Source organism: Prosopis cineraria, unplaced genomic scaffold (assembly GCF_029017545.1).
Source record: "Prosopis cineraria cultivar Desert tree isolate PC_DT_omini unplaced genomic scaffold, ASM2901754v1 PC5, whole genome shotgun sequence".
Lineage (NCBI taxonomy): Eukaryota > Viridiplantae > Streptophyta > Magnoliopsida > Fabales > Fabaceae > Prosopis > Prosopis cineraria.
Window position 1 is genome coordinate 1,693,899 of NW_026555336.1, and position 27,436 is coordinate 1,721,334.

Sequence of the window (27,436 nt, forward strand, 5' to 3'; positions counted from 1 at the left end):
TTTATTTAAAAGGTACCCTATGATAGAAATAAATGACAGTATAAGTAAACACATTATATTAGTCTCTTGCGGATTATATTTGTAATCAATTAGAGCTACGTCATTGGCTTACAGGGCCCAAGTATCGTCAAAACTTTTCCGAGAGATATAGGAAACTGGAAACATTCTTAATTTGCATTGAAACCAAACTACCATCGACCAGAGTCTGCTTCATATCCAAGTCTCTCATATTCAACGTTAAAAGTTTCAAAGTAACAAGGTAGTTAAACAAATAAAAGTTGAACGAACCATATGGATGTTTGTGGTTTTATTTGAGAATATTTCGATCAATTCTAGCAAAGTCGTTGTCCTACCACCGTCTCATCAAGTACCGAAACCAAATTTCGTAATCCTATGATGAAATAAACAAGGAGCCACGAGGAGGATACGACATTAAAATCTCCATACAAGTGAGAAAAAAAAGTTAAAAGTTGTTGATCATCGTGAATATACCATTAATATATTATAGAAATATGCAGTTAAAACTATCAGAAAAGAAAGATCAGTAATCATGTTAGGTTGGATATCTATGATAAAAGTTGCCCCACCATATCAGTTCTCACTTCTCTCAGCCTAGCTATACGCATTTCTTGCTCCTTTGAACTGTTAGATTCGATGGTGCAGTCCAAAAAGACAGTTCAGTTTTTTTACTGTTCTGAACCGCACAGTGTCCGGTTCAGACACTGCAGTTTGATCCGATCCAATACATTATATATGATCACTAATTCATTGGTCGAGAAAAACAATTATTTTACTCTATAGCAGAATCAATGACAACAAATTAATTTCTCCATTTATATCCTTCACTCTGCGTTGAAGGTCCATGTCTGCCGTGTGGAATTCAGGAAAATGAAAACGAATGAAATCGACCATGTTTCTTTTCCACACATGGAATGCAAGCTGTTGTATATATAATATGCCTTTACTTGAACTGAACAAGAGGTCCACATAAATTATATATATATATATATATATGACATTGTTCATCAATGGTTTAATTTTCAAAATGAATAAATATTGGGAAACAAGAAAGGAAAGTGAAGCAAACAGAAAAGGAGGTCTATATATATGTAATTGATTGACCGAAGAACGAACTCAAAAGAAAAAAAGCAAAGTAACTAATAGCATAGGTGTCCCATTCTAACTCCATCTTATGTGCGAGACGGAGAGAGAAGAAGCAAGCAGAAAAGGGGAACGGTCAAAAATCAAACATAAGGGAAACAAAAGGGGAAAAATTTGAAGACACCATAACCATCGCCATCAAAAACGTCTTCAACAATCTACATCATCATCGTAAAACGTTGACGTAGACCTGCGTGATCTTGACCATCGTCCAACTAGTAACTAGATCCTCTTGTCATTTCTAGTTTCTAGTAAAAGTGGTGCTCCTGTTACAATTAGCTTTTAATTGTTCATCTTGTAAAGTCATGGACAAGGCTCGGCCTGTCTGATACGTTGAGTCTCCACGAGACGAAAGGCATGCCGTTGTCGGAGTCTTCATTGCTGTCTTCCACCATCCCTTGCGAGTAACACGGCATTCCCCGTCCTGTGAGTACGACTGCGCGTACCAGTAATTGTCTTGCTGGCCGTACATCGCCTGAGACTCCATAACGCCGCTCGACACCGAAGCCGTGGCCGCGGCGGCTTTCCTCTCTTCCTTCTTGTATCTGATCCCACAGGCATTGCACAGTGACTGGCATTTAAGAAAAGAACGTTAATTCTTTTAATGCAGATTGCAGAGCATGAAAAGAATAAGAATAGGAAAGGGAAACCCAAAGGAATAATTAATCAACGACTCGAAGAATATCATCAGACAAGTAAGTACCTTTGGACCTCTCGGGCCATTTCTCCAGAGAGGCGTGGAGGTGGTGTCGCAATTGGCACAGCGACGGGCGAGAAGGGGATCGCTGGAGGAGGAGCTTCCTTTGCCAGACTTGCTACTGTGGGATTGATTGGACTGTAACAAATCCCAGCACATGTTGGAGACGGAACGACGTCGTTCGCCGCGGCCGCCACGCCTGTCTTCGTCCTGAGTTAAACGCGTGGAAGGGGTTCCGAGAGAGAGCGTGCAGTCTACGGAAGAGGAGGAGGGCGTGTAGGAAGAGTACACGTCGGATTCGTCGTAGTCACAGGCATAGGAATTTTGGTTGGTGTATGGAACAGGGAAGGAATTTGGTTGGCCGTGAAACATGCCACACGCGCACGCTCCCATCACGTGCCCCTCGTAGCTGCCGCAACCAGACATCACTGCTAGCTTCTTGTAATCTACGACTCGCTCCCTGTTTCTACCAACACCCCTCTGGAACGAGATTGGTGAAATGAAGAGATCGAAGGGGCAGAGAAGAAAGAATATGACGGGGCTGGGTAAAGAACTCAATGGATGAGAAAGGAGAACAGAGAACGAGAATTACAATGATGATGATATTGTTGGGTGAGGAGCTTGACGAGCAAATAAAATGGCGGGGTATATATATATAATATGCCGGTCAGCAGCAACTGTGGAGTCCACGTTGTGAAGGGTGAATTGAAAACAGAGAGACCGAGGGATTAAAAAGACGAGGGAGGGAGGGACCCAAAAGAAATAGTTGGAAAGAGGAGAAAAAGAGTGGCTTCGGAAGTAAGGAATAGAATGAAAGAGGTGAGAGCAAGAGATGCAGTGGGAGAGGGGACTTGGTGGTAGGGTAGGGTATGAGGCTACGAGGGAGTGTTGGAGTTATGGATTTGAATTTATACACAAGACAACAAGAGGAGCAGGAGTAAATGTATAAACAAACGTACACTAAACAATGAGAGGGATTGTATTTAATTTAACGTGGTCATCGGGGTAGTCAAAAGAGGCCACGTGACCGAGAGGCAACAGTGTTTCAAGGATCCGCCTTCCCCGATCACGAGGCTTTTTTCTAGCCCTCAAACCCAATTCCTTCATCAAAACCCCTGTCCCTGTCCCTGTCCCTCTGCCCAAACCAAAACCACACTGCAATAATTGTCGTAACGCTCCCAGTAATAAACCCTCTCCATACATGTCAGTTATTATCCTCATTTTCAGCTTCACATTCATTAGTTAGCCGTGAACGTACATGGACATAGAGAGCTGCTATGTGTATCTGCTTTAACTACTACTATATATCTATATATTCCTTGATTATAAAAGGAAAATAAACTAGGTGAGGGGCGAGGTTTTGATTTGTGTGTCGCGCACTTTTATGGATGTGTTGTGTGGGGCATGCATATCCAATGACCGCACTTCATATTCCTCCCTAACATTCCCACACTTGTTACATTGCAAATTCTCACAATGCTATAGAATCCGAAGCGAGCAATTATAGTCAGTCGCATCTGACGACGGATCGTACCGTGGGGTCACGTGAAGCATATATATAAGAGGGCTCGGTTCGTCATGAAGTGATGGTCCCATATATCAGTTGCTTGTTGGAATAGTATTAGCAGCTAGCAGAGTAAGCATAGATAGATTGCAAGATTTGAAGATCCGCTGGTGTGAGTGTATGGATATTTGGATGAGAGGAAGAAGAAAAAAGCGAAAGACAGGGAGGGGGAGAAAAGGTGGGGAAGCAATCATCAAAGACAGAGCTTGTTCTTGTGGCAGTGTCGTGCACCTCCAACATGAAAACTCCAATGGAGTTCAAAAACATATGAGGAAAAAAATAAAATAAATAATGGGTGGTGGGGGCTGGGGCAGGATGATAATAATAGCGAAAGGCGAACAAAGTACGAAGGAATATTGACCCCATTGGATCGAATCGTATAGAGATTGGTGAAGCACAATTGGACAAAACGGGACGACCACCGCTTTCCAAAAGATGCTCCTCCTGACCTGACTCTCTCTCTCTCTCTCTCTCTCCATTGGCTTTGTAAAACTGCGATTCCCCCAACACACTTGGCGCTACGTTCATCATTCCCACACGCCACCCCTCTCTCTCTCACCTAAGGCTGGCACGTCCCTCTCACGCGCTTGCCGTGTGTGTGAAGCAACTGACGCACTCATCCAGTCATTATTAGGCTGAATCTTATGCCTTCTTCACTTGAGCTCCAAACTCCCAACTGGATTTGCTTAATTATCGAGTGCGTGCAGCATGCCCTCTAATTCATGCTCTTCCATGCAATCCCTCTCCTTAATCATCATCTTACTCTTACGTGGCTCCCAACTTCCATTTGCTGGGACCCCCACCTGCCTTGTCTTCCTCCAACTTGAGTTTTCCTAGCATTCTCTTCTCCTCTTCCATGAGCACGTAAATTTTTGAAAATAAATATAAAATTAAAAAATAAAAATAAAAACTTCCTTTATGTAAATATGAGAGGAAGACTAATAGCTTGTTTGAATAACTCTTAAAAATACATTCAAATCATATTTGAGATATATTTTATTAAATTGAATAAATAATTGAACCCTTTAAATATGTTCTTGTCAGATATAAACTTAAAACCAAGCACACGTTAAAAAGGAAGGCACCGGTGGATAAACTTAGTCGTTTCCTTCTCTTTTCCTGCTGCCTAAGCTATCTCTATATGGGAGAATTTATCTTTTTTTGTAAAAATAATAGCAATGAACGAAATCTCATCTGACCGCTACACTATCCTCACATTTTTTTGGGGGAAAAAAATCGGTGAAGACAGCCTCGAATTCCGGATGGGAAGACAAAATGTTAGCTTTTTGCATACATTTGCAATCCTTTGAATCATTCTCTCTTAATTTAATTAGCACCGCGCAGAAATTAATTATGGGCCGACTTGATAAATTTAAATATTTCTAGAGTACTCTTTGGAAAAAAAAAATGAAAGTCAAGTTATGTTACAGAAAGATGCTTGAATTGTTCTGAAGTATATACTGATGAAGGTTTTTTTTTTTTTTTGGTTCACCAGAAAATCTGTCAACAAAATACTTAATTAGTTTAATAGTGAATGATGATAATTATAACATCAATCAAGTTGCCACGTGGGTGTTGTGGACGGATATGCTTCCATGCATGCATGCAAATGTGTCGAATAATAAACATCGCCCGGACCCATATTTTAAATATGTGAAGATTTGAACCCTGTACATATTATATTATACTGCACAAATGCTAAAAACAAATGGGACAATTATGAGTAAAATAAACTTTGGGAACGCATAAAATTACATTCCTCAAAAGCAACAAGATACAACTGGAATGTCTGTCTTTCTCTCACTTTGGGGCTGGGGATATTTCCCCCCTTTATTTCTTTTTAATATATATATAATTTGAACTCCAGAAACGAGAGAGAGAGAGAGAGGGAGAGAATTTTGTATAGATAGATAGAGTGAGGTTTGAAAGTAGCAAAGAATGATGAAGAGAAGAGTAAAACGAGGGAGAGTGGGCAACAACATAAGAAAAAGGGAAAATATGAGGAGGAACAACTCATAAGGTAGCCGTCCTATATTTATATACACAAAAAAAAAAAGAAAGAAAGAAAGAAAGTTGAGTTTGTTGTCAGTATCAATAACACATCTGAGACGACACACTGTAATCTCTAATTGTCTCCTCCAAGGAGGTCTAACCTTTTTGGTCAAACACTCAAAGTTGGTCTTATACCACTGTGCATTATGTGTCCTTCTTAAAAGAATTCCCTTTCGCTTTTTCATTTCTTCCTGTTTTTTCTTAACCCGTAGGATTTTCCTTATAATCACCCTCTCATTTATTCTTTGCCTCCCTCCCAAAATTCGATCCCTTGCGTGCTATTCACTTTTTCTTTATTTATAATCATTTTCTTCCTAATGTTTTCACCAACCATTTTTTCATTTATTCATTTAAGTAAATCAGCAAATTAACCCAGGGAGTACTGAACTGATCACTGACACAGACGTTCATGTATGTTTATTCCTAATTTGAAGATGGAGTCATGTATGTATAGCAGTATATATCCTTGGATACACGCTTAATCTCTGCATGATATATAGGTTTTAAATAATAGTGATTGATAAATATGGAATTTTTAAGGTATAATTTTTTGGTTCATAATTGTAAAGTGGGGTCTGAATTGTGAGAGTGTGAAAGGTTGAAGGAAGTGGGACAGAGGCGATGGCAACGTATGTGGTTGTATGGACTTTCCGTAATAGTTATGCCTTTTGATGATTGGCAGCCTCCAATTAAGCAATTCGTTCAACAAAGGGAATCTCGGTTTGAACCCTTTTCTAGATGCTCCCGATCTATTACTCTCAGCTTCTTCTTGTCTTTATTATTATTATTGTCAATATTTTTCCTATATATGTTGTTTATCACTAACTATAAAACAATTCTGATGCTTCCAAATCTGGACTGAAACTCGATTTTTAGCTAATGTATTTGAGTAACATGTAAACTACTTTATGTTTATTTCTTTTACAAATTTCTATAAGTTATGGATGTAGCTTACTTGGAATGACTTTTTTCAATTTCATATGTTTGACCATTGGATTTAGATATCTTATGTTTATAAAATAATTTGAACTCTCTTTTATATTTATCATTCTTGTACTTAATGTTTGATCAATTATATGTTGCACTCTATAGCATGAATTAGATGGTGAGCTGAAGTGAAATCTAATACTAGATCTCGGAACACACACACACACACACACAAAATTGTTAATTTAAGAAATTAAATATTTCGTTGGCAGATAACCATTAATTAATTAGGCACAACTTATTATTTGATCGAATGATTAATATGATATATTGGTAATGATTGTCATTTCAATTGAGAGTCAAGTTTCTGCATAACGTCACTTGTTCACATATTCTGTATTAATATTCTCAGATCCTCCTGCGTTACTGTGCAGGGCTCCTCTGCATTTTTCTTGCGTCTTTTACATATGTATTCATTAGGTCTAGTACATGCGTATTTGATTTTTCAGTCATATACTTGTGTGGGGGTGTGTGTGTGTTATTTTCATCATAGTTCATTACTTCTAAGATCTTAAATTACATGTTATGCTTGCATTTAGGGAGACTGGCAAACTGGGAAATGACCCTTAAAAGTCAAACTGGTTAGTTTAAATGTCAAGTTTAACTTAAAATATCTTGATATTTAAAGCACGTCTGGCACTCACGGAAAATATAACCAACAATATCACACCAAACATATATTCATGTCAATTGCAAGGGACCAGTGGAGTCCGATGCTACCGCTGCTGAATTCAACTTGTGTCTTCCTATAGAACTTTTGCAAGTGGACCCACGGAGGTTCAGGAAATAGCCTCTAGAACTAATGCCTGTTTTCGTCAATCTCCTGTGAGGATTCAATTATAGCTTAAAGATGTCATGAGGACCTGTTTATAAGTTGGTTAAACACCATAGCAATTAAGAAAAGAGAAAGACAAGGCACATCCCATCCTCAGAAAGTATCAGTCACTTAATATCAAGCAACCAAGATTGGGAGATCAATATAAAGTTGAATATAAAGTTGAAAATGTTTCTATGAATACTTGCTAGAAGTTATCAATAGCATTCTTGTTTGTATTGCGTTGCAAGAATTTGCAGAGGCAAACACAAATTGGAGCACAAAACACGTCATAATAATTGCAGGGAGCACATGGTACCAATCAAAGTATATTTGTAATATTGCAGAAGACTATAGAGCTTCCAATAAGAGTTTCTCCGTGAGAGCTTTAGAAAGTCCCATCACAGTATCAGTTGATCCAACCTACCAAAGTTCCAAAGAAAACTTTTTTTCAGACAGCTAAGTAATGAGAGATCAGCCCCCCTTAGGAATAAAAAGGCAAAACATAAAGAAGAGGATTTATAAAGCCTGCTAATCTAGAAATTTATATTCATATATGCCTATAAAACGAGTCACAGTTAGTCGGTTAATGCTCCAAATATTTTCTGCTTTCATAGATATGTAAGAACCTGGAAAGGGGAAAATATGCAATTCAAAAAGTTCACTTAAGGATCCTAAGGAAACGGATGACACTTATCTTGAGTGACTTTGATGCTAATGGTTTTCTGAGGTACTATATTGTGCAAATAATGAAATATTTCAAAGATAGATAACTAACCACTGCATCAACAAAGGGCAATGTCAGAGGATGTTCCAGCATCAAACCCCCAGCAACATTGAATGTAACTCCCTCGTCAATCTGAGAAGCTCCCATCAAATAAGAAAACTTATACAGTATTTAGGGACAAGAATTACCCGTAAAAATTAATCAAAGATCTTATATTCTGAGAAACTCATCAAAGTACTCTTTTCACCTTCATGCTTGTTTCAGTGCAAGGGTGAAAAGTGTACTTATAAAAAGCTTACCACCGCATCAATGACCTCATCTGGTATTTCGTGGAAATAAACCTGTCACGACAATCACAAATGCTACTGAAGCTGTCTCTGTCGAGAACAGAAAATATTGAATTAATGAATATATGTACAGAAAATATAAATACACTCGCTCTGTTCCATTTCTATTGTTGTTTAGAAATCCAAGGCCTGATGAACTATTTTTTATCCTAGCCATGCCCTTATTTAATAATTATCTCTCTTTCATCATCTTCTCTTTCCATTTATCATCTTTTGCCCCCTATTAATCTCAATATATGGTACTGTTTTACATCAATTAGATTTCTCAATCTAGGTGCCATAGCCTTAAACGACAATAGATACAAAATGGAGGTATTATAATGAATGGCGGGCATTTAAAATCCTAAGAGGAAGGGAAGGAGATGGCTTGTCATAGTCTCATGTAAATAATAAAGCAATGACTTTAAAGCATCAAAAGGTACTAGCACTCTAAAAGTTAGGAACTAATGAACTTCAGATGCATTTAAAATCTAAAAGGTCATCCAAATTGTGATTTTTATTGTATCGGATTATGATAGGCTTAGACATATGCTCAGTCAGCAGCCAATATTACCTCCGCGCTTTCCCAACCCCCACATCTTTTTCCAGTCTTAAGGTTGGTTACCATAACAGATCCTACCACTGCAGCATTGCCCCCAGAATACCCTGGAATTTAGTTTACAATAATAAGTATGTAGCCGATTATGGCATAAAATCCCCAATAAGAAATGTATGATATTCCACGAAGCAAACCTTTGATATATTCCCTTGCTTGTTCTTTGCTGGTTGGTTTTTCCCTGATAGTTCCTTGGTGTACCACTACCTGCAGAACATGGGTAAAACCACGTTTAATCTTGCATAAAGTTTAGTGCAACAAAAGATAATAACTTCAAGGTGAGGATATATCCCCAAAAAAAAATAAAAATAGCATATCATAGAATGCTAAAAAAGCTAAGGCAATGATGAAGTGAAAGATATTATGGAAATAAAAATGACAATTTTTGAAAAATCAAAAGACAGCTGGTACTTGTTACACAAAACGACCAAGGGAAATGCATGCTGACATGTAATGAACGAAACTTGAACCATCAAAGTTTAATTATGGCACACTCCTCAGAAAGGTAATCAAAGTTATATTTGTCCTTGTCGCCTCTTCTGGAATTGATGTGTTCTGCAGGTTCATGTTCTTCAATTTCTGTTATCGTTTTCCCAATGACTTGCCTTGTAGGTTTATAAAGACGGGGGAAAAAAATCCCAAAGCTAGGAACACTCTTGCAATCAAGAAAACCATTCATATCATAGTATATAAAATAATAAATGGAATGTGAACCAAGAACAATTTAAGTGTCCATGAGACAGACTTTGTAGAAATAAGCCTCTTCTCAAATGGTGTCCCTAAGAAACCAGAAACCAGATATATGAATCACAAAGATATTAAAGTGAGAAAGGACAAACCAAGTCATGCCTTTCTGCTATATGAATATGCATAGCAGGTAACTTAATATTCCTGTCAAAAATGCAGATGAAACAACCAAGCAAAGACAAATAAAATGCTTACCGTGTCTGAAGTAATTAACAGCGTTGCCATAATATCTTCCTCTAATGAATTCTCTCCAGTCAAAAGCTTTTGTATAATAGCATCTGCCTAAGAACATAAAAGTTGAAGATTGAATATTTCAAGCATTACTTAGCTTGGAACAATCACACCATAATATGAAGACTTGAAATTGCTTGTGCACACTCTGTCAACTACTTGTTATGCTGTTCTTTTCTTTATTTTGTAACTTTTAGTGGGTTTCTGGATGCAACGATGAAAAATGCAATTGTTGCTTATTCAAAGTCATAACAAATTGCATGCAAGGCCTTATTTCTTGATCATAGCATTCTAAAATAAATCTTACTGGAAATTAAACAAATCCCGTGGTTCAATGGGCTGACAACTCTTAAGTCTCATGGAAAATTCCAATTTTATTATTTTTCGATATAATATATGGGAGATGAATGAAGCCACATCTATACAAAGCCTCTGATGAAGACTAATATATCAATAAACTAAAGGGGTATAAATCTCGAATGAGAACCCCCAAAAAGTTATCAAGCCCAACCATAAAAATCAATTACAAGAAATCAATGACTTCTGTTATACACATGCAAACGCTCTTGGGCCCCAGACATGCCGAGAGTGTTGCAGTTCTAGTTGGCAGAGTAAAATGAAAAATACAAAAGAGGAAGAAGAAACCAAAGAACTCATACCTTTGCGTCAGCTAAGGCTATTACCAAGTCTTCTGGTTTTTCCCTTCTAATACCTTTCTCATCAATGTCTGCAGTCTAAATTGTAAGCCAAATAAATTCTCCAATAGTACATTGCCATCTGGGAGTTGCAACTTTACTTCATTAAACAATAATATATACCACAACTGTGAACTCAAATCCCATCTCCGCTAGAATCTGTTTGCGAGCCTTTGATGAAGAACCCAGAATTATCTGTGACGAAGCAATTCGTTTCAGTAAACGAGCTCGCTTCTTATAAATAAGAGTTGATAGTTTCCCAAGATGTAAAATAATGTTTAGGATTGTTGAATTAGAATAAATCCTCCAAAGTTTTTGGAAAATCACATTGCCTTTGAACACAAACTCAAGCAAATGCAAGAACACGCCATTAGTTTTAATGTAAAAGGCAGCGCGCCAAACCTTGAACGGCGGATTTCTCGAGGCCGTCTTTCTTTGTCCGCCCATGCCTTTGGTTCAGGCTCTTCCTCCCCAGCAGATTCCGAAAGAACAGGAAGATATCTAAAACACTAAAACTATTTTATTTAAAAAAAGAAAAAAGAAAAAAGAAAAAGAACACCTTCTCCTGAGCAGGTGTCACGAACATGTTGACAGCTAGTCCGACTGATGGGCCTCGGCCCACAAGTAGGTGGGCTTTATATTGGATCCATTTCATCTTCCCGATTTTAGCTTTCCCCTTTCTGCAGCTTCTACAAGCTCATGTATGTCGAGAATGCTTTTGCTTCTTTAACATTTACTCTTCTACTGTTGCTTTGAATTTAAGCTTTGAATGTTGCGGAAAAAAATTTTCTTCTTCTTTTTGTTTTCATGGATGAACACAGGACTTGCTTAAGCAATACAATTCACTTAAGATAGTTACTACTGAATATCGTATATGGGAAGTCTCTCTGTTGTGCCGGCTGGGTTATATTGCATATATTTAGGAGTTGAGCTCACGTAGAAGAGCCAGAGGAGTTTGGTGGCCCTATAGGAACACTGAACGTTGAGAAGGAAGTACAATGTCTCCACTTTATTCTCCGATTCCGGACAGAAAGCTCTCTACCCTTTTAATCATCTACGAAGAACCAGGAGGTTTCAAAATCTTTCTGAATCAACCAAATGATGAGTAAAGTAGGTTTACCAGTAGCCTATTATTTCCTTTGAGTTTGGTGACATTAATTTTGTAAGCCTGAGATAACACAGTAGTTCTAAATTATTCTTATTGACTTGAGATCGATGATTGTGTTCTTCACCAGCGATTGGAAATATGATTTTGCTGGACTATGGTCACATATGCATTCAAAATGGAGATTTTTGAATATGATCACTTTGATCTATGATGTTTCTTTTTTCTCACATTCCTTGCCAATTGCCATGCTGAGAGTAAGCGTGAAAGAATATTCATTACATACACGGGTACACCTAAACAAAGAGATTTGCATGATGGCCAATGCTTACATGTGGAGAACTGACTACTACAAAAATTATTCTTGTCTTTACTTATAATTCATTCTTCATTAGCTTAGAGTCTCAAGTTCCTCAACCTGCAGATAATGTGTGAAGAAAATGAGGATTAGCAAACAAGTCTAACAGCAAGTCTTCCATCTTTCCTAATTATTCTCTGTTTTGGCTTAACAACCCACATAACCTAATAATGTCAAAATCTCCTGATAAGGCTGCAACTAAAGAGCCAGAAAATGCACCCAAAGAAAAAAGTGGTTTGCCTAAAACATTTATCAGAAGCAAAACTGTAAATGCTTGGACCAAATGCATGATATATTTGAAATAGAACATATTGCTTCATGAATCATGGTCAAGGCTGCACCAACACTTTGTGCAGGAAACCAAGGCAAAGATAATAATTAATGAAGTCAGAACTGCCAACAGAATGAATTATTGAAAACAGTGGGTTACCTCTGCTCTGCACTGGTGATGCTTGGTCTGCTGCATCCGGCATGTCTGTTATAAAGAGGAAGAGGAACCTTGCCTGACTCAATTTGTTTGATGTCCTCCAAAAGGATCTCATACTGCATCTTGACTTCAACTTCAGTGGATACACCAACATGTAAGGCTATGTTGCGCCAACGATCAGGAGTTTCCTTGTCATATATAGCCAAGGCATCTTCAAACAGTTTGTTCTTCTTGCCTATCCATCTCTGATTGGAGCCACCAGAAGATGAAACTTTGTTGTCTGCCATTGAAACAGAATCAGGATAAGGGATAAGGGATGGGGAAGAAGTGAGGCTCTAGGAAGAATCTTTTGAAGAATGGATAGAGAAAAAAAAATGGAATAGTTTGTAGGGAAGACTGGAGGGTAGGGACTAGGAAGGCTGAGACTGTTAATATAGAGGAGGCAGAGTGAGAGAAGAAGACAGACACGTCACACGGTACCCCATTTAAAATTTACTTTCGCAAGTTGTCCAGCAAACCGTACATGTTATTAATGCTATTTATGTGTAAAATAATTGAGCCGCTGTGAAGAGTAGATGGAATGTAACTATTCTCATTTCTGGAGATTTCCTTGCTTCCCTTTCAAGTCTTCTCTAATTACTTCTGCTGCAAAATAGAAACTAGACTTAACGCCATTACAATTGTTACTATTCATCCCCATGTGGACTTCAGAGAGAGTGCTACATTTTCCATCTGTTTCCTGTCAAGAAATTGCATGTAAAAGAATTTGGTGTACTTTTTCTGAGTTGAATTTTATCGCTCACAAACAGTACAACTTATCATAAATTTTGTATTTTATGTAGATATTAATGTTGAAATAATGGCTACAAATATTTGAAATTGAATTGAATTATTCAAATATTAAAATTAAGAAAAACTAATCATTTGATTTGACTCAATACAGCTCACCTATAATTTTGATTCAGCTGTCAATCTTTCTAAACTTCAATTTGATGTAATTTAGTTTCCATACTTTTGATCATTTAAAATATTTGTTTCTATATTTTAAAAAATAAAATTATAAGAATTAATGTCATGTTTAGATACATATGGATTTGGATTTGAGCCAAATTCATTGTTTGGATTTAAAAATATTTGGATTTGGTTTGACTCAAGTCTAAATTCAAGTTCTACTTCAATCTCTTTGTAATTTAAAATCATTTCTAAACTCCCATTATTTCAAATCCTAATTCAATCTTTTCTGTAATTTGACCTAAATTCATGAAGGTTTATTCAACTCATTAACAATAATTGCATCGGCCCAAATAACTTGACAGAAACAAGCTGCCAACCTTGATTGGCATAGGATGGCTAACTTTCATTAGAACCGGACAATGACAATGATGGAGACTGAACGTTCGACTTTCATGGGGACCAGACCAACAGCAATGACGAGGACCGAAAGATTGAGTTCCACTGGGATCAAATTGATTGTGACCATTAGAATTGAATGGCTGACTTCCACTAAGACTGGACTGATGACAATGACCAAGACCAAATTGACAGTGACCACCAGGACCGAATGGCTAACTTCCACCTAGACCATACCGACAGCGACGACTGGAATCGGACCAACTACGATTACCGAGACTGGATTGTTGACTTGACTTGGTGGATGTCGGCCATCGATCCCTCATTGCCACAGGTCCTATCCTGATGGAAATAAGTCATCTCGTCCCATTAGTTGCTTTCGGTCTGATCCCAGTGAAAGTCAGTGGTCCGATCCCACTTATTGCAGTCAGTTTGGTCTCGTTGTAGTCGTCGATCTCAGTCCTAGTCCCTATAAAAGTCAGTTGTTCGGTCCTAGTGGAAGGCAATCATCAACTCCTCATTGACACCGTTGGTCCGATCTCGGTGGAAGTGGCCATCCCATCTTGGTTGTTGTCAGTGCTACAGTCCCAATTGGCTTTGACTGTTTGATTCCGATGGAAGTTGGCCATTCGAACCGTCAACTTTCACCAGTCGTCCATTCTTTTAAATTTAAATATAGAATTTAAAATTTTACTTTAGATCCAAACAAAAGATTTTAATATTATAATTTAAAATTTTTATCATCTAAATAAAAAATTTAGAATATATGAATTTTAAATCTAAATTTTAAATATGAGATTTTAGTTCAAATTTCTAACTTAAATTCACCCATCAAAACGCAACTTAAAGTTATTTTTTGAAACTCAAAACTAATATTTTCAATAGCTAAAAAGGAGATTGAGTTGTAGCAAGTAAAAGTTTATTAATTAAATTATAGTTGAGTCAAACTATAGGAGCTTTGTTGCACCTATTAAAATTTATAGACTAAGTTATAATTAAATTAAAACTATAACAATCAAATAATTAATTTTCTCTAAAAAATAAATCAATTTATTTTGATTTTTCAATGAGAACCCAATTGTATCAGTTCAGTTAAAATTGGGAACTTGGGATTGATATGATGTTTTATTAATTTTTCGTCAACATTAAAGATCATTTTTTTAATGAAACAAAGATAACATTAATATTATCATATCATATGCTTATTAAAAATTGGGGATTGATTGTTTATATATAATGTTTGCTTGGAATCTTTCTAAGACTATGTTTAATTTGTGATTTTGGATTTGAACTATGCAAAGAAAATACATGTAAATTGGAAACTTTAAAAGTACAAGCTTAGATGAAAAGAAATCGTTAGAAATAAAACATGAATTAAACCAAGTCAAATCATGCAAATAAATGAATGACTGCATCCGTTTAGAAAGAGAATTGGATCAATTTGAAGTTTAAAATTAAATGCAATCTATAAACACCTCATAGTTGCTGCATTTGAGGAGCTTCAAGTTCTGGCGACCTCGTTGGAAGTGGGAATAAAGCCTGATGAAAGAACGTGTGATCACCAAGGTTCCAACTATAACGTGTCTGGTTGTGCCATATTCTTCTATTGTTGCCAATGAGATTGCTGAAGTTTCACTTTTCAGTTATCAAATTATGATGCGATAAAAGAAAAATTATGCTGATAGGCTAATAAGAGACAGAGAGCCACCAACTTGGTACTTGCGAAACTAGAAATTATTATCTGCTTTAGCACAGCATTAGCCTATCAATTGTTAAATCTATCTTTAAGCCGCAGCTTTGCAGATTCTGGGACACAAAATTGCAGCAGCATTATGGGGATGCAATTATCTTCTACCTGTAGTATTAATTTAAGAAATCCACTTCTGGGGGATCTAAAACCACCCACCTGTCAGATTTCACACTCATTTTTATATGCATACTCAACCGAAACAGCAGGCAAACAAAACGTTTTCCAACAATTTGTTCTTCATCTGCTTTTAATTTAATAACTGAGCTCAAGTCTCAGATTATGAGGCTGACATGTGGGGCTGTAGCTCTGCCTCCTCAACTTTTCTATCCAGATCTACAAGCCAACAATTTAACGTCGTCATCGTGTGGTGAGATCGAATAACTTTTTAAATTGATGCTTACCATGTTTTTTTTTTTTTTGGGTTTTTATAGCCAATCAGATGCATATCAGGTTATTCAAGCAACTACAATTATATGTAAGGCCTATTTTGATTTACCCAACTACGTTTTATCCCAGGAAATTTCGGATGAGTGAAAACGGAAAAAAAAGAGAGAACTGGAAGGTCCCACCGAGATTTGAACTCGGGTTACTGGATTCAGAGTCCAATGTCCTGACCACTAGACCATGGGACCACTGTTTGACATTGGCACAACTAAGAACAATAGATAGCTTTCAGCCGCAACTCAATTTGGGCCACACGGAAATTCCCAAACTGGATTGTTCGTTAGTTCAGTTTCTTTGTTGTTGCACAACAATGAACAATGCCTAAACTCAGTTTGGTCCAAATAGTGAAGTTGGGAAGGAAATCCAAATCCCTCACTGTTCATCCTTGTCCTCCCACTTGGTGGCTTACTCCACTTCTTGCCATTTATATTAGGCGATTAGCTCCCGTTTTCCATCCCAGGCAACACATTTTATGCTTCCATGAGATTGGAAATTGGATTCGATTTCCCACGACGTGCAAATTTCTTTTATGTTTTGATAGATTGCTTCCAAAAAATAGAAACAGAGAAACCATTTTAATAGAATTTATATACTAATAATATAAATTCTATAATAAATTATGCTATTCATAATTTAAAAAACAGCAAAATGCACAAAACATGCATCTTGTGTAATTGTATTAGTATAACTTATATTCATATTCATATATAATATGGCATAATAGAAAGTAAAAATGTCATTCTTTTTTTATATTTGTTGTGATAAAAATGTGAAAATAAAAAAAAAGATAAGAAAATATCATAAAATAACTGTCTTCTCTCTTCCGATTAAAAAATAGTAATAAAACAGCAGTATATGATTAACTTAGGGGGAAAATACTGTAAATGTACAGTCCTGGAGCAAACAAGAGGGAAATTCAATTCTTGCAAGTTGCAAGTACTACAATTCCTCATCTCTCCGTTCTCTGTGGCATGCAATTACAATTTACAAAGACAAAAATAATAGGTTAAGTAGAGTTTAAAGAGGTCCCTTGCACCAATTCAGTCAAAGCAGTTCCAGATGAAAACTTCTGTACTTGGTTGGATTTTATTTTGTCGTTCAGCGTAGGAGTTTTTACTTTAGAATATCCAAAATAAATGCTATCGATTCTCCTGATAAAAATTGCAGCCCCGCCCCCGTCGTTCATAACACTTGGAAGTTGGAACGTATCACTACAATGAAGATCAATCCGTGAGCCTAAATGATAATAGCCTACCGCGTCCTCCAACCAGAAACAGATTTTGGGACAAGGTTCATAGCATTGGAGGCCGCTTCTAGCCTGCATCATAAACCATGGATATAAATAAATGTACACATGCAGATAAAAAATACATTAATTTAAATTTTAAAACCTTGCAAGTTAGAAATACGGAGGGGGGGGGGGAGCACCTTGACAATTCTTCAATAGCCTTCAGAACCTCGGTTGAACTTGTTTCCAACACCTGGCCTCCAAAGATAATCTCATCTAGAATAGAATGCATCTGCGTATAACAGATAACATCAAATAAAGGGAAATTTGAGATGCAATTATTACTGCTAGTCTAATAGACTTGAAATCAATACTATATGCATACCTAGTAATATTAAGCATGAGAGTAAATTCGATTTTCCAGTAATACAGGCACTAACTTAGAACTTAGAAGCATGAAAATCATCAACTTGTCAAACGAAGTGGGAATTCCGAATAAATTTCTTTTAAAAAAAAAAAAAAAACCTCTTAACACTGAGAGTCTAAAAGTAATAGTAATACGTCTGCCTGAGCAGAAAATACATCAAGCCTATAGTGCACTATACAATAAAGTTTATAATAAATAATGTGTAGTGTGTTCAACCAAGACGTGTTTTGATACAAAGACTATAAACTCCATCTATGTTTACGTTTTACATATAGTCCCAAACCTGGATAAGGACAGCCGACATAAAACTCAGTCGAATCTATAACATGGATGAGCACAAAAGTATCATGCAATCTATATAGCCAAATCCACTTAATGAGATAAGGCTTATTATTATTGAAACGAAGACTATAACACAAAGGTCATGCAGAAATATGTAGAAGAAAGAGTCCACAACCTTGCTATAGTTGAACACTACGTCAAGCTCACATACATTTCTGAAGCATTTGTCTAATGTTTCAACAAAGACTGTATGCAGAAAGATCATAGTAAGCAAATCACCCAGCCAATAAGCAGTCCAAGAGCAGTAAAGAACAGCAGTACGAGCTGACTGTTACATAAAGCTAATACAGATTATAGTGGAAAATACATGGAACACATAAATTCTGCATCCAGAATATTCCCATTATCAAAACCAAGATAACTCAAACAGCACAAGAATTCTTTAATTAAAGTGTCGGGCTAGATTATCAGATTATCTATCACCACCACCCATAACAATTATCTGAAAGACAGCACATAGTCAAGAAAGAGAGATTTTCAAAACCATCGAAATGACATTCAGTGCAATACCAATTCACTGTTCCTCATTTTTTACACACAAGTTTTTCATAGTAAGTATCTTCAAAATTTAAAGCATCTTCCAGAACATATGCTCAGTGCAGCCCTAACTAAGATTATAGGGATCAGAAGCAACAAGCTCTTTCCCAATTTCCAACAGGAAATATATAACAAAATCCAAACAACTTACTTCAAGTTCAATGTAAGCAAAGAAAAAAACAATAACAGAAACGCTTAATTTATATTTCATATTAGCCTATTAGAAGATGATTAGAGCTTTTTAGCATTTGGATGAAGGGGAGATTTGAGAGGCTGTTGTCCAACTTGACCACCACATATTTTTGTCCACATTCCACAGTCAATTGAACAGTCCGACCTCATGTTTTTCAAATTCCCCCTCCTAACAATATTATAAAATTACACCATTTTTTGTTCTCCAAAGATCATATATCTACTTCAAGACTCATAAGTGACAAGAGGAAAACACTTCATGGACATGGCTATTTAATATTATTGGACCCCCATCCTGTAGCAGTATGCTTCCTAAAGCAATAAAAATTCCAGAGTCAAACAACTTGGGGAAAAATGTAAAGTAACAACTATTTCCAATAAGAAATCTACCTTGTATTAAGTCAAGCATTGCCAGCTCATTTTCAGAACTATCAAATATGAACACAAAGTATAAAGTTGCATAGTGCTTGTAGACAAGGCGAGCATCCTGAAGGAAAAAGGGACAGATGATTCCACGAGTTTTCTTTTCTATGGGATATAGATATGTTTGCAATATAGCTCATGTTCAAATGCAAAATTGTTAGGAACAGCGCAGGCAATCAATAATGTCAGCACCGCAGGATGTCTGATCAATTTAGCTCCAGTTTATGTAAAATGTTAAAACAACAAAATAAACTATAGATTAAATGGACCTAACAGTGAGGCTTCTATGCTCGATAATCATACAAAAACATGTTGCAGCAGTAGTGTAATACTACTAAACCAGGAGGTTTTAACTTTTAACAAGACAAAAACAAGTTCATGCTCAACCATCATTCCTAGTATACGATACCAATAAATAGGGAAGAAGAGAGCTAAGTAGTGAGTTATTAAAAGAAGATAATACCTTACCAAAGATGGACTCAGCATCCACGAAACTACTAACATTTTCAGCTCTACTGCACAAGACTGTATCAACAATCAACAATAAATAAAAACCAAAACAGATATTTTTTTTTAAAAGAGGTAAAACCCTGAGAAGTAGGCTATTGACACGCTCAAGACAATAAACACATCTTCAACCTATCATTGCGATCGAGTAGAAGAATTAAAATAAACTGCATTGATCCATAAGATCTCAGAGACACCAAGGGAGACAGAGAGAGACCTGAAAACACATTACGTATTAGTTCCTGCCGCTTCTCCACAGGCTGACCTAACACAACAAAATTAAGCCTAACAAAAGCGTTAACAATCACAGGAACTCGGGGAGGAAAGGAAAATTGAAATCTTAAAGAGGACGATATGGGAGAAGGACCCGAAATTCATAAAATTTTGCAAGACGAGGCTTCCCCTGCGTGTTCATCACCAATACGGCTTTTATCATCCTGCCCCTTCCTGGAAGAGAAAGAGGTTTCGACTCATTAGAGGATACCTATGAAACTGCAAAGAAGTTGAAATAACTCCACAAAATGGGATGAAACAGGTATATCCGGCCTGAGGCAAGGAAAATCCACCTAAATGATTGATCCACCGTGATGGCGTCGACGATGATTCTCCGATCAAATCGATCGGCCAGGTAGATTGTTCGAGGTGTTTTAACGGGGCTGCAGGAGGAGTCCAGGGACTGGGCTGGCAGTAAAGTAGGAGGGCCGTAACCAAAAAAGCAACATTTTGGGCCATAACGAAAAACCAAAAATATGGTCCCGGCGGGGCTCGAACCCGCGACCTTCGGCTCATAAGACCAACGCTCTAACCAACTGAGCTACGGGACCTTGATATGACATTGCTTCGTTAAATATTCAATATTTCTTTGTATATTCGCCGTTCATTCCATTATTTTCCATTATTTCAACGTCATAATTGCTTTCCAAGTTCATGACTGTAATTTTGCTAGTTTATCCGTTTAACAAAAAGAAAAGTTATTTCACCAGGAAGGCAAATAAATTATATATTTATGTTCCACTGTTTTCTTCAACTTTTTTGCTTCACCTTCTTTGTTTTGACTTAGATCCCAGATTTTTAAAAACAAAAAACGTCATGGCATAGGTTCACCATGGATCGATGTTAAGGAAAATTTTGATGGTCCATACCTTTAAAAAGGAAAAACAAAACGTATGAACAGGCTAAATTATCCAAATGCAACAACAAAAAATAAAAAATACCCAAATACTACACTTTTCAAAATATTTACCCCCATATTATAAATTCACAAATTGATATCTACAGAGTTTTTAAAAAAATTCTGACACACAACTTGGTTTGCATCAAGCGTCAAATGATTTTTTTTAAAGTAAAAATTTGAACATGGCTTGTCACCCCATGGTTCCATGCTTCCACTCTCTCTTTTCCCATGAAAAAAAAATAGGACAAATTAGTTAATTGGCTGAAAAAAATTTGTGCTCAAAAAATATAGACTAAATTTTTAAATTTTGAGAGCATAATCAATTCACATTGATATATAAAATATTTATTATTGATATATAAAGAGTTTATTATTGATATATCAATAACAAAATAATAAATCGATAATAATGCAAAATATGATAAATGTTAGACTGTTTGTTTGGTTTAGTTCTATAATATAAATTGTATCTACAAAAGCCCCAAAAAAAATAACCCCCTTTCATGATAATATATAATACTATATATTATAAATAAACATGTATATATAACAAATTAGTATTCATATATTTATAAGTATATTTTTTTAAAATCATAAAATATAAGATATATATATTATAATCTTTTATTATTCTTATTAAATAAATAATGATGATGAAAATAGTCATATATAATGTTTTATTTTAAGAATTTTTATATAATGCATGGTTTAAATATTTTATATTGCTTACTATTTTTAATAGTTTCATATATAATTTATTTAATTGAGTTGTATATATTAATTATATTTATTAATGATGTAAAGCGTTCACTTCAAACTTTTGTGGTAGCCAACGCTATAGTCTAAATTAAACTAAGAGTGATGATGATAAATCTCGGCTGATTCTTGGATACTTTTATTTTAAAAAATTAACTTAACATTTGATAATAGTTTTTCAATATTTGAAAATTGAATGTAGAAATTTTTTATTGATAAACAATGGTGTTGAAATTATAAGATTGAAAAGATATTTTATAAAAAAAGAGATCAAATTGAAATATTGTATAAAACTAGAGGATAAAAAATATATTTTAGCCAATTTTAATATATAAAAGATAATATATTTTTTATATTTATTAAGAAAATTTATATATTAATTATATATTAGTTATATATTGGCCAAAAAAATTATGCACTATTAGTTATATCAAAATCTCATATATATATATACACACACACATATCTGTGTTTGTGTGTGTGTGTTATACTTATAAAGATAAATGGACAAATCACTTTTTAAACTTTTAAAAGACCCTGAAATTAATTATTATGTAAATTATTTTTTTAATTTTTAAAAATGATGTAATTTGTTCCGTGTCATTAACCAAACATAAATATGTGAATATATATATATATATATATATATATGTGCGCGTCGCGCGTCATATATATATATATATGTATATGCATAATGATGGAAGAGAGTGGGGCAGGTGTAAAAGAGAAAAATGGTAGGAGGTTTGAGGGAAGGGATAAAGGAATGGGGTGTCAGGTACTTCGGTTATCCATGCCTCTCATTTGTGTTCAGTTTTTTTTAAAAAAATAATAATAATACCTGACACACAACTTTGATAATTTCCATTTTTTGCTATAGCATATGGGTCAATTTGCCGTATAAGCATCACCCCGCACGAGTGGCATTATTGCTATATATGTTGTGATACTAAGAACTAGACTTTAGACTCTCAAAAGGAAAAGGAGAGAAAAACGAAAAAGAAAAAAACGAAATATAAAAATAAAGATATTAATTATGATAACAGTGTCGTACCCTTGTAAGATACGAAGTGGGCACAAGTTCATTAATTAGAATAACAAGAGGGAGATTTCGACAGGACATATCAAGTAGGGGGGAGTGAGAGTCGCTGAGGATAATACAGAAAACAGTGACAGATTGCTTGGTTTCCAGTTAGCAATTGAAAGAAACAAAATCATGCTTCTTTCTTTATCACATTATTAATGATCACGGTGCTTGCTCAAATTTTCACTGGTTCTAGTACCGCCTCATTCTTTTGTGTCGAATGGTTTGTCATCGACTCCCCAGAATTTAGCAGTTTTCACATCATCATCTATCATCATCCTGGAAAATTCTTCATGGTCATACTTCAATGTTGCTTTTCCTCCAAATTCATTGGGAAGATTTTCCATGTCAAACAGTGATTTCATCAGCTCTTCACTCTCCTTCTCTTTAGGATAAACGAACTTCACCTTCAGGAATGTCCTGGGATCCAAGAAGTATCTCACAGCCTATCAGAATCAGAATGCAACAATTTCCTGCTTGTGATTCTCACATCTTAGAAAATCCCAAAGAGCAACAACAAGGGCGTGGCCAAAATTGGAGAAACGTAACAAAGAACAAACCTTCCAGAAAGCCTGAAATATTCTTGGTGGGCTATACAGAAAAGCAATACCAAGCCTTTCAGGATAGTGGTTTTGCAAGATGTAAATAATGTCACGAGCTGTTTTGACAGAAACAGTGGTGTTGAGTGAAAATCCAGTGAAGTCTATCAGCCATGACATCTGCTCTTGACCTTCGGGAAGATTGATGATAGCATTTTCCATGAGGTACACTAAATGCCTGATATTATCTTCTGGACATGCCGTGTTCTGGCAAAATAATTTAAAACACAAGTGGTAAAGAGGTTAGGTCAAGTGTTATGCCTTAATTAATCAATCCAAGTGGAGTGATTAATGATGGTAGGTGAAACCTGCATTCCTGGTCTCATTATAAGCACAGTTCTTCCGAAACGATCATGGAAATTTGCTCTCGACACTTTTCCTGTCTCACCCTCATGTGCCACTTCAGGCTGATGATAATGTAAGAAATAAGCTTTAAGTATAAAAATTATTAGACAGAAAGAACATGAGAAATATATATGAGTTACCCAACGGATTTCCTCAGGCTTATAAGTGGATCTCCATTGGACTGTTTCTTCCAGCATTTTCTTGGCTTTGTCGACGCTCCAATTCCTTGCTTCCAAATATCTCCTCAGACATGCGTCCGTACAATACTTTAGACTTCGCCCAGATAACGGCCCCAGAGCAGCCCTCAGTTCAGCCACCTGATAACATCGCAAATGGGTCCACCCAGTTCTTAATTTTTACTTTTTCCCCCTTAATACGGGTAAATAGTACAGTAAGTAATTTTTAACTTTTAAAATTAAATAATTATTTTAACATATTTTAGTACAAATGGTTTCTTATTGACAATAATTAATGTGTTATTCACTGGTGTAACATATATGACATCTAAAGGTGCTTTTTATTGCTAATTAACACGATTTACCATATTTTGCTGGCATGATAAGGGTTTTTTTTTTTTTGGTTTGGGATCAAAACAAAGTCAATTTTATTAATCACAAAAAAAAATTAAAATACAATTTTATCCATCAACTTTTCCAATTTTATCATTGTACTAATAAATAAGGTAATTTTATTTATAAATTATTTTTTAGGAGCGTTAAGCAACTTATAAAAGAGTGTTTTTTACTCCTTAAAAAAATAATTTAAGAATAAAATTATCTCATTTTTAAGTAAAAGAATAAAATTACACCTTAACCAATAAAAAAAAGTTACAAACACCAATAGCATGATAACAGATTAACTAATGATAATAAAATCATCTGTATCGATTTCAAAGTCTATAGAAATTCTATATATTTTTTTCCAGAAAATGATTATCGACTCTGTCTATTTTTCTCAATAAAAAAATCTCTGCAATTTAATTAACCTTCAACATAGCCCCCAGCATATTACAAAGCCTATCATATCCATCTTTATTTTGTTCAACGCAGTGTTAAAATTTTCTGGGATTACATTTTCTCCACTTGCTTTGACCGCCAAAAAAACAAGCGTATATTTTTCCCTTCTATATTCAGGAACAATTCGCACATACTCTACACACACACACACACACACACACATATTGCACCAAATCCAACCTGAAGGTTGAGAGAAATATCAAGCAACTTTACCTTTCCATCTTTGTATGATGGATCACGCTCCGCCTGATTCTGGGTTTGCCTTCTGAGACGGAACATGTTGGATCTTAATTACTGTAATCCAATTCAACCTGCACATCATAAATCCTCGAACTTAATAACCAAACTACTACATGTAGATATTAATCTGTACTCTGACAGACATCTCCCACAGATTTAATGCTCGACAGTAAGTTGACAAGAAAGAAGGAAAGATGTGTGAGAGAAGAGCTGGCTGATTCCGGGAGTTGCAGTCCAAGAAGGCAAAACATCAGAGTGCCAGATTTCTGGAACCAAAAAAATCATTGAAAATTAAAAATCAAAACTCGGATCTAACAGCCACATATTCTTGCCGGTTTTGGTAGTTTCAAAGCCTTGGGATACGAAAGTCAACCTTGGAAACTTCAATTTTCTTTTTCAAACCCATCGAGCATGACGCTTACGACCAGTTAAGAACAAAAGGGAGTTTCAGACGCCGATCAATGCAACCTTACACACAGCCGCTGACTTTCTTAGAAAGAGAAACTGTTCTGCCGGTTTCGTTCATACCGTCAGTGAAATTTAAACAAGGCATTTCGAAAACTCTAGTGTTTAGATTATGCAAACTGCAAAGAATTCCGGAACTGAACTTTATGAAAAGAAAACAAAAGGGAATCAAATCTTATCAAATGAAGCATAACAAACAGGGAAAAAAAAAAAAACATGCGCGGATTTGAAGAAAAGCAAAGAGAATACTTGGAAAGTAAGAGCTAATGAAAAGAGCGGAATATGATTCCCTAAACCCTCAAAATACGTAGTGTTGTAAGGAGAATATGAAAAGCTAGTACAGGAAAAAGAAATCTGACAGACCCACTTGAGAAAATAGAGATAGGAAGAAAGAAACAGCGATAATAACGAAAATGGGGCGATGTATGAATATTAGTTTGTGTGGTGTGAGGGAAGAAAAGCGGAGAGTTGCCTGAGAAGCTTAGAGAAAAACTGCCGCAACTCATGAAACCTCTGTTTTTTATGGCTTTTATTAAACAAACAGGGGAAGCGAAGTGTGCTGTGCGCGTCAGCTTCACATAAATAGTTGACCCAGTTAAAATCCTCAGTCAACTAACAATACTGCCACATGTTTAATCCTAGCTAGCTGGCATGGTTAGTTGACGTGTGATAGTATTATTAGTTGGCAAGTTAAGTGACATCAATTTCTTCCCTCAAATTTTTAACCAAAACATGCATGTTTTGATGTCAACTATTAGTTAATATTAAAAGATTTAAGGTAAAAGTTCAAATTTAATTATCAATTATTTTTTAAAAAACATCTAATAACCCATATTATGAATTAGTTTGAAATAAAATATAAATTATAAAAAAGAGAGAGCATCTAATGCCTTCAATTAGTTTTGAGTAAATAAGTATTAGTTGATCATATTTTGACCCAATATTTGTTGAGGCAGCTGTACATGTGGCATTTCCTTGCATCTCTCTCCTCCCTCTCCTTTTGGGTATGCCAATCGTCACTCCCTCCCACTAATTAGCCATCGATGCCACTACTCGAGGAACCTCTTACTTCTTTCTTTCAGTTCTCTGACTCTCTCTAATTTCGTCACTACCCCTCTCCATCTTAGCCCCTCCTTTTCATTCTCCCTCTCTTTTTTAGACTGGAATCAAACATCAAGTGACCTAAACTTCACTTCACAGATGGTAGAATGACAGGCTTGAATGAAGCAAAGTAGGATAAGTACAACGTGACTAAATTCAAGGAGACTAAATTGTGACTTGGATTGCTTAGAGCTTTCGCCGCTACCACCAACACCAAGCCTTCACTAAAGAATAAATGGTCTACTGGTGGCAAGAGAGGATTTTTTGACACTACTGTGGATTTAAAGCTTAATTCCATTACTACCCAGTTACCCTGCAAGCTTGCCTACAACACAATTGTTGCCTCTCCTCAAACAATCTCGCTAGTGACAAATCCAAACTTGCTAACATGGGGGGCAAAATTTAAACCATAAAAAATATAGGGGCAAAAACTAATTTTCACATTTTTTATAAAGAAAAATTAAAAAAAAATGAAGGAGCATTGGAATTATAGGGGGAGAGCACCCTTTTGCCCTTTTCTGCCTTCATCACTAGTCCTGCAAAGCCACTCGTTAAGTATGCTCCTTCTTTTTTCCTTTTGTTATTGTGTTGTGGTGATTTCCATATATTACTCACAACCTATAACTTAGTTGAAGAGTAGAACTAGGATTTTCATTTTAGTGCTTGGTCTATTGTTAATTTCTTAACCATATTTCATGTTTGATTTAGGGAGGATTTTAGTTAAGGACCTGGGAAGACACATAATTTTGTGTGGGTCCTTAAAGAATTTAAAACTTCAATTCAATCCTCCAAGGTTAAACTAAAAATGAATTGAGTGTGAAAAATATAAAAATATCCTCAGTTCAAATATTTAAAAAAACACCAACTACCGTTGTCAGATCACCACCGCCGGTAACGACAACCACTGGACCTTCGTCGTCGAAGCTCCAGCCACTAACTGGACTATCACCAG

The 27,436-nt window shown here is 35.8% G+C and overlaps 5 protein-coding genes and 2 non-coding genes across 18 annotated transcripts; all 7 read right to left on the reverse strand.

The window, feature by feature from the left end:
- Positions 1-1,077: 1,077 nt before the first annotated feature.
- On the reverse strand, positions 1,078-2,709 carry LOC129312177 (GATA transcription factor 19-like). The gene is made up of 2 exons (XM_054954800.1): positions 1,865-2,709; positions 1,078-1,732 (listed from the first exon to the last, which is right to left on the reverse strand). The coding sequence occupies exons 1-2, from the start codon at positions 2,282-2,284 to the stop codon at positions 1,403-1,405; spliced, it is 750 nt and encodes a 249-aa protein (XP_054810775.1). The 5' UTR covers positions 2,285-2,709; the 3' UTR covers positions 1,078-1,402.
- Positions 2,710-7,386: 4,677 nt separating this feature from the next.
- Positions 7,387-11,194, reverse strand: LOC129311980 (uncharacterized). 3 transcript variants are annotated; one of them, XM_054954512.1, is made up of 9 exons: positions 11,020-11,179; positions 10,741-10,812; positions 10,582-10,656; positions 9,887-9,973; positions 9,082-9,151; positions 8,903-8,994; positions 8,302-8,343; positions 8,054-8,134; positions 7,387-7,698 (listed from the first exon to the last, which is right to left on the reverse strand). In XM_054954512.1, exons 1-9 carry the CDS (start codon positions 11,062-11,064, stop codon positions 7,627-7,629), a joined length of 636 nt encoding a protein of 211 aa, XP_054810487.1. In that variant the 5' UTR covers positions 11,065-11,179; the 3' UTR covers positions 7,387-7,626. The 3 variants fall into 3 exon arrangements, 2 of the variants coding, with proteins under 2 accessions (XP_054810487.1, XP_054810488.1); XR_008593429.1 differs by having other exon boundaries at positions 7,630-7,698; positions 8,054-8,186; positions 8,298-8,343; positions 11,020-11,180; XM_054954513.1 differs by lacking the exon at positions 9,887-9,973 and having other exon boundaries at positions 11,020-11,194.
- Positions 11,195-11,337: 143 nt separating this feature from the next.
- Positions 11,338-12,892, reverse strand: LOC129311981 (transcription factor RADIALIS-like). 2 transcript variants are annotated; one of them, XM_054954515.1, is made up of 2 exons: positions 12,511-12,892; positions 11,338-11,671 (listed from the first exon to the last, which is right to left on the reverse strand). In XM_054954515.1, the coding sequence occupies exons 1-2, from the start codon at positions 12,792-12,794 to the stop codon at positions 11,668-11,670; spliced, it is 288 nt and encodes a 95-aa protein (XP_054810490.1). In that variant the 5' UTR covers positions 12,795-12,892; the 3' UTR covers positions 11,338-11,667. The 2 variants fall into 2 exon arrangements, with proteins under 2 accessions (XP_054810490.1, XP_054810489.1); XM_054954514.1 differs by lacking the exon at positions 11,338-11,671 and adding an exon at positions 11,981-12,140.
- A 3,275-nt stretch (positions 12,893-16,167) lies between these two features.
- TRNAQ-CUG (transfer RNA glutamine (anticodon CUG)) lies at positions 16,168-16,239 on the reverse strand. Its single transcript has one exon. It is a non-coding gene; the product is annotated as a tRNA-Gln (tRNA).
- A 613-nt stretch (positions 16,240-16,852) lies between these two features.
- LOC129311974 (AP-3 complex subunit sigma) lies at positions 16,853-20,447 on the reverse strand. 5 transcript variants are annotated; one of them, XM_054954500.1, is made up of 8 exons: positions 20,274-20,429; positions 20,075-20,154; positions 19,925-19,967; positions 19,664-19,725; positions 19,168-19,264; positions 18,164-18,234; positions 17,480-17,571; positions 16,853-17,369 (listed from the first exon to the last, which is right to left on the reverse strand). In XM_054954500.1, the coding sequence occupies exons 2-8, from the start codon at positions 20,141-20,143 to the stop codon at positions 17,303-17,305; spliced, it is 501 nt and encodes a 166-aa protein (XP_054810475.1). In that variant the 5' UTR covers positions 20,144-20,154; positions 20,274-20,429; the 3' UTR covers positions 16,853-17,302. The 5 variants fall into 5 exon arrangements, 4 of the variants coding, with proteins under 4 accessions (XP_054810475.1, XP_054810477.1, XP_054810476.1 ...); XM_054954502.1 differs by having other exon boundaries at positions 19,925-19,992; positions 20,274-20,319; XM_054954501.1 differs by lacking the exon at positions 19,925-19,967 and having other exon boundaries at positions 19,669-19,725; positions 20,274-20,430.
- A 10-nt stretch (positions 20,448-20,457) lies between these two features.
- On the reverse strand, positions 20,458-20,531 carry TRNAI-UAU (transfer RNA isoleucine (anticodon UAU)). Its single transcript has one exon. It is a non-coding gene; the product is annotated as a tRNA-Ile (tRNA).
- A 2,117-nt stretch (positions 20,532-22,648) lies between these two features.
- LOC129310641 (uncharacterized) lies at positions 22,649-25,874 on the reverse strand. 5 transcript variants are annotated; one of them, XM_054952550.1, is made up of 6 exons: positions 25,856-25,874; positions 24,892-24,989; positions 23,803-23,979; positions 23,626-23,724; positions 23,279-23,524; positions 22,649-23,164 (listed from the first exon to the last, which is right to left on the reverse strand). In XM_054952550.1, the coding sequence occupies exons 2-6, from the start codon at positions 24,955-24,957 to the stop codon at positions 22,922-22,924; spliced, it is 831 nt and encodes a 276-aa protein (XP_054808525.1). In that variant the 5' UTR covers positions 24,958-24,989; positions 25,856-25,874; the 3' UTR covers positions 22,649-22,921. The 5 variants fall into 5 exon arrangements, with proteins under 5 accessions (XP_054808525.1, XP_054808526.1, XP_054808524.1 ...); XM_054952551.1 differs by lacking the exon at positions 25,856-25,874 and adding an exon at positions 25,292-25,849; XM_054952549.1 differs by lacking the exon at positions 25,856-25,874 and adding an exon at positions 25,292-25,849 and having other exon boundaries at positions 24,892-25,184.
- Positions 25,875-27,436: the final 1,562 nt, after the last annotated feature.

What these genes read in the sequence shown, in the direction of transcription:
- LOC129311981 (XM_054954514.1), bottom strand. Translation starts at nt 12,794, where the DNA reads ATGGCAGACAACAAAGTTTCATCTTCTGGTGGCTCCAATCAGAGATGG. An exon ending in ATCACCAGTGCAGAGCAGAG is followed by an intron (nt 12,141 to 12,510) that starts GTAACCCACTGT and finishes CATTATCTGCAG; the next exon opens with GTTGAGGAACTTGAGACTCT.
- LOC129310641 (XM_054952550.1), bottom strand. Translation starts at nt 24,957, where the DNA reads ATGTTCCGTCTCAGAAGGCAAACCCAGAATCAGGCGGAGCGTGATCCA. An exon ending in AGCCTGAGGAAATCCGTTGG is followed by an intron (nt 23,725 to 23,802) that starts GTAACTCATATA and finishes CATTATCATCAG; the next exon opens with CCTGAAGTGGCACATGAGGG. An exon ending in TATTTCAGGCTTTCTGGAAG is followed by an intron (nt 23,165 to 23,278) that starts GTTTGTTCTTTG and finishes TGATTCTGATAG; the next exon opens with GCTGTGAGATACTTCTTGGA.
- LOC129311974 (XM_054954500.1), bottom strand. Translation starts at nt 20,143, where the DNA reads ATGATAAAAGCCGTATTGGTGATGAACACGCAGGGGAAGCCTCGTCTT. An exon ending in TAGTGTTCAACTATAGCAAG is followed by an intron (nt 17,572 to 18,163) that starts GTTGTGGACTCT and finishes TGTTATACGCAG; the next exon opens with ATGCATTCTATTCTAGATGA. An exon ending in GCTATTGAAGAATTGTCAAG is followed by an intron (nt 17,370 to 17,479) that starts GTGCTCCCCCCC and finishes TTTATGATGCAG; the next exon opens with GCTAGAAGCGGCCTCCAATG.
- LOC129312177 (XM_054954800.1), bottom strand. Translation starts at nt 2,284, where the DNA reads ATGTCTGGTTGCGGCAGCTACGAGGGGCACGTGATGGGAGCGTGCGCG. An exon ending in ATGGCCCGAGAGGTCCAAAG is followed by an intron (nt 1,733 to 1,864) that starts GTACTTACTTGT and finishes CTTAAATGCCAG; the next exon opens with TCACTGTGCAATGCCTGTGG.
- LOC129311980 (XM_054954512.1), bottom strand. Translation starts at nt 11,064, where the DNA reads ATGGGCGGACAAAGAAAGACGGCCTCGAGAAATCCGCCGTTCAAG. An exon ending in TAGCCTTAGCTGACGCAAAG is followed by an intron (nt 9,974 to 10,581) that starts GTATGAGTTCTT and finishes TTATGTTCTTAG; the next exon opens with GCAGATGCTATTATACAAAA. An exon ending in TGCCCTTTGTTGATGCAGTG is followed by an intron (nt 7,699 to 8,053) that starts GTTAGTTATCTA and finishes GAACTTTGGTAG; the next exon opens with GTTGGATCAACTGATACTGT.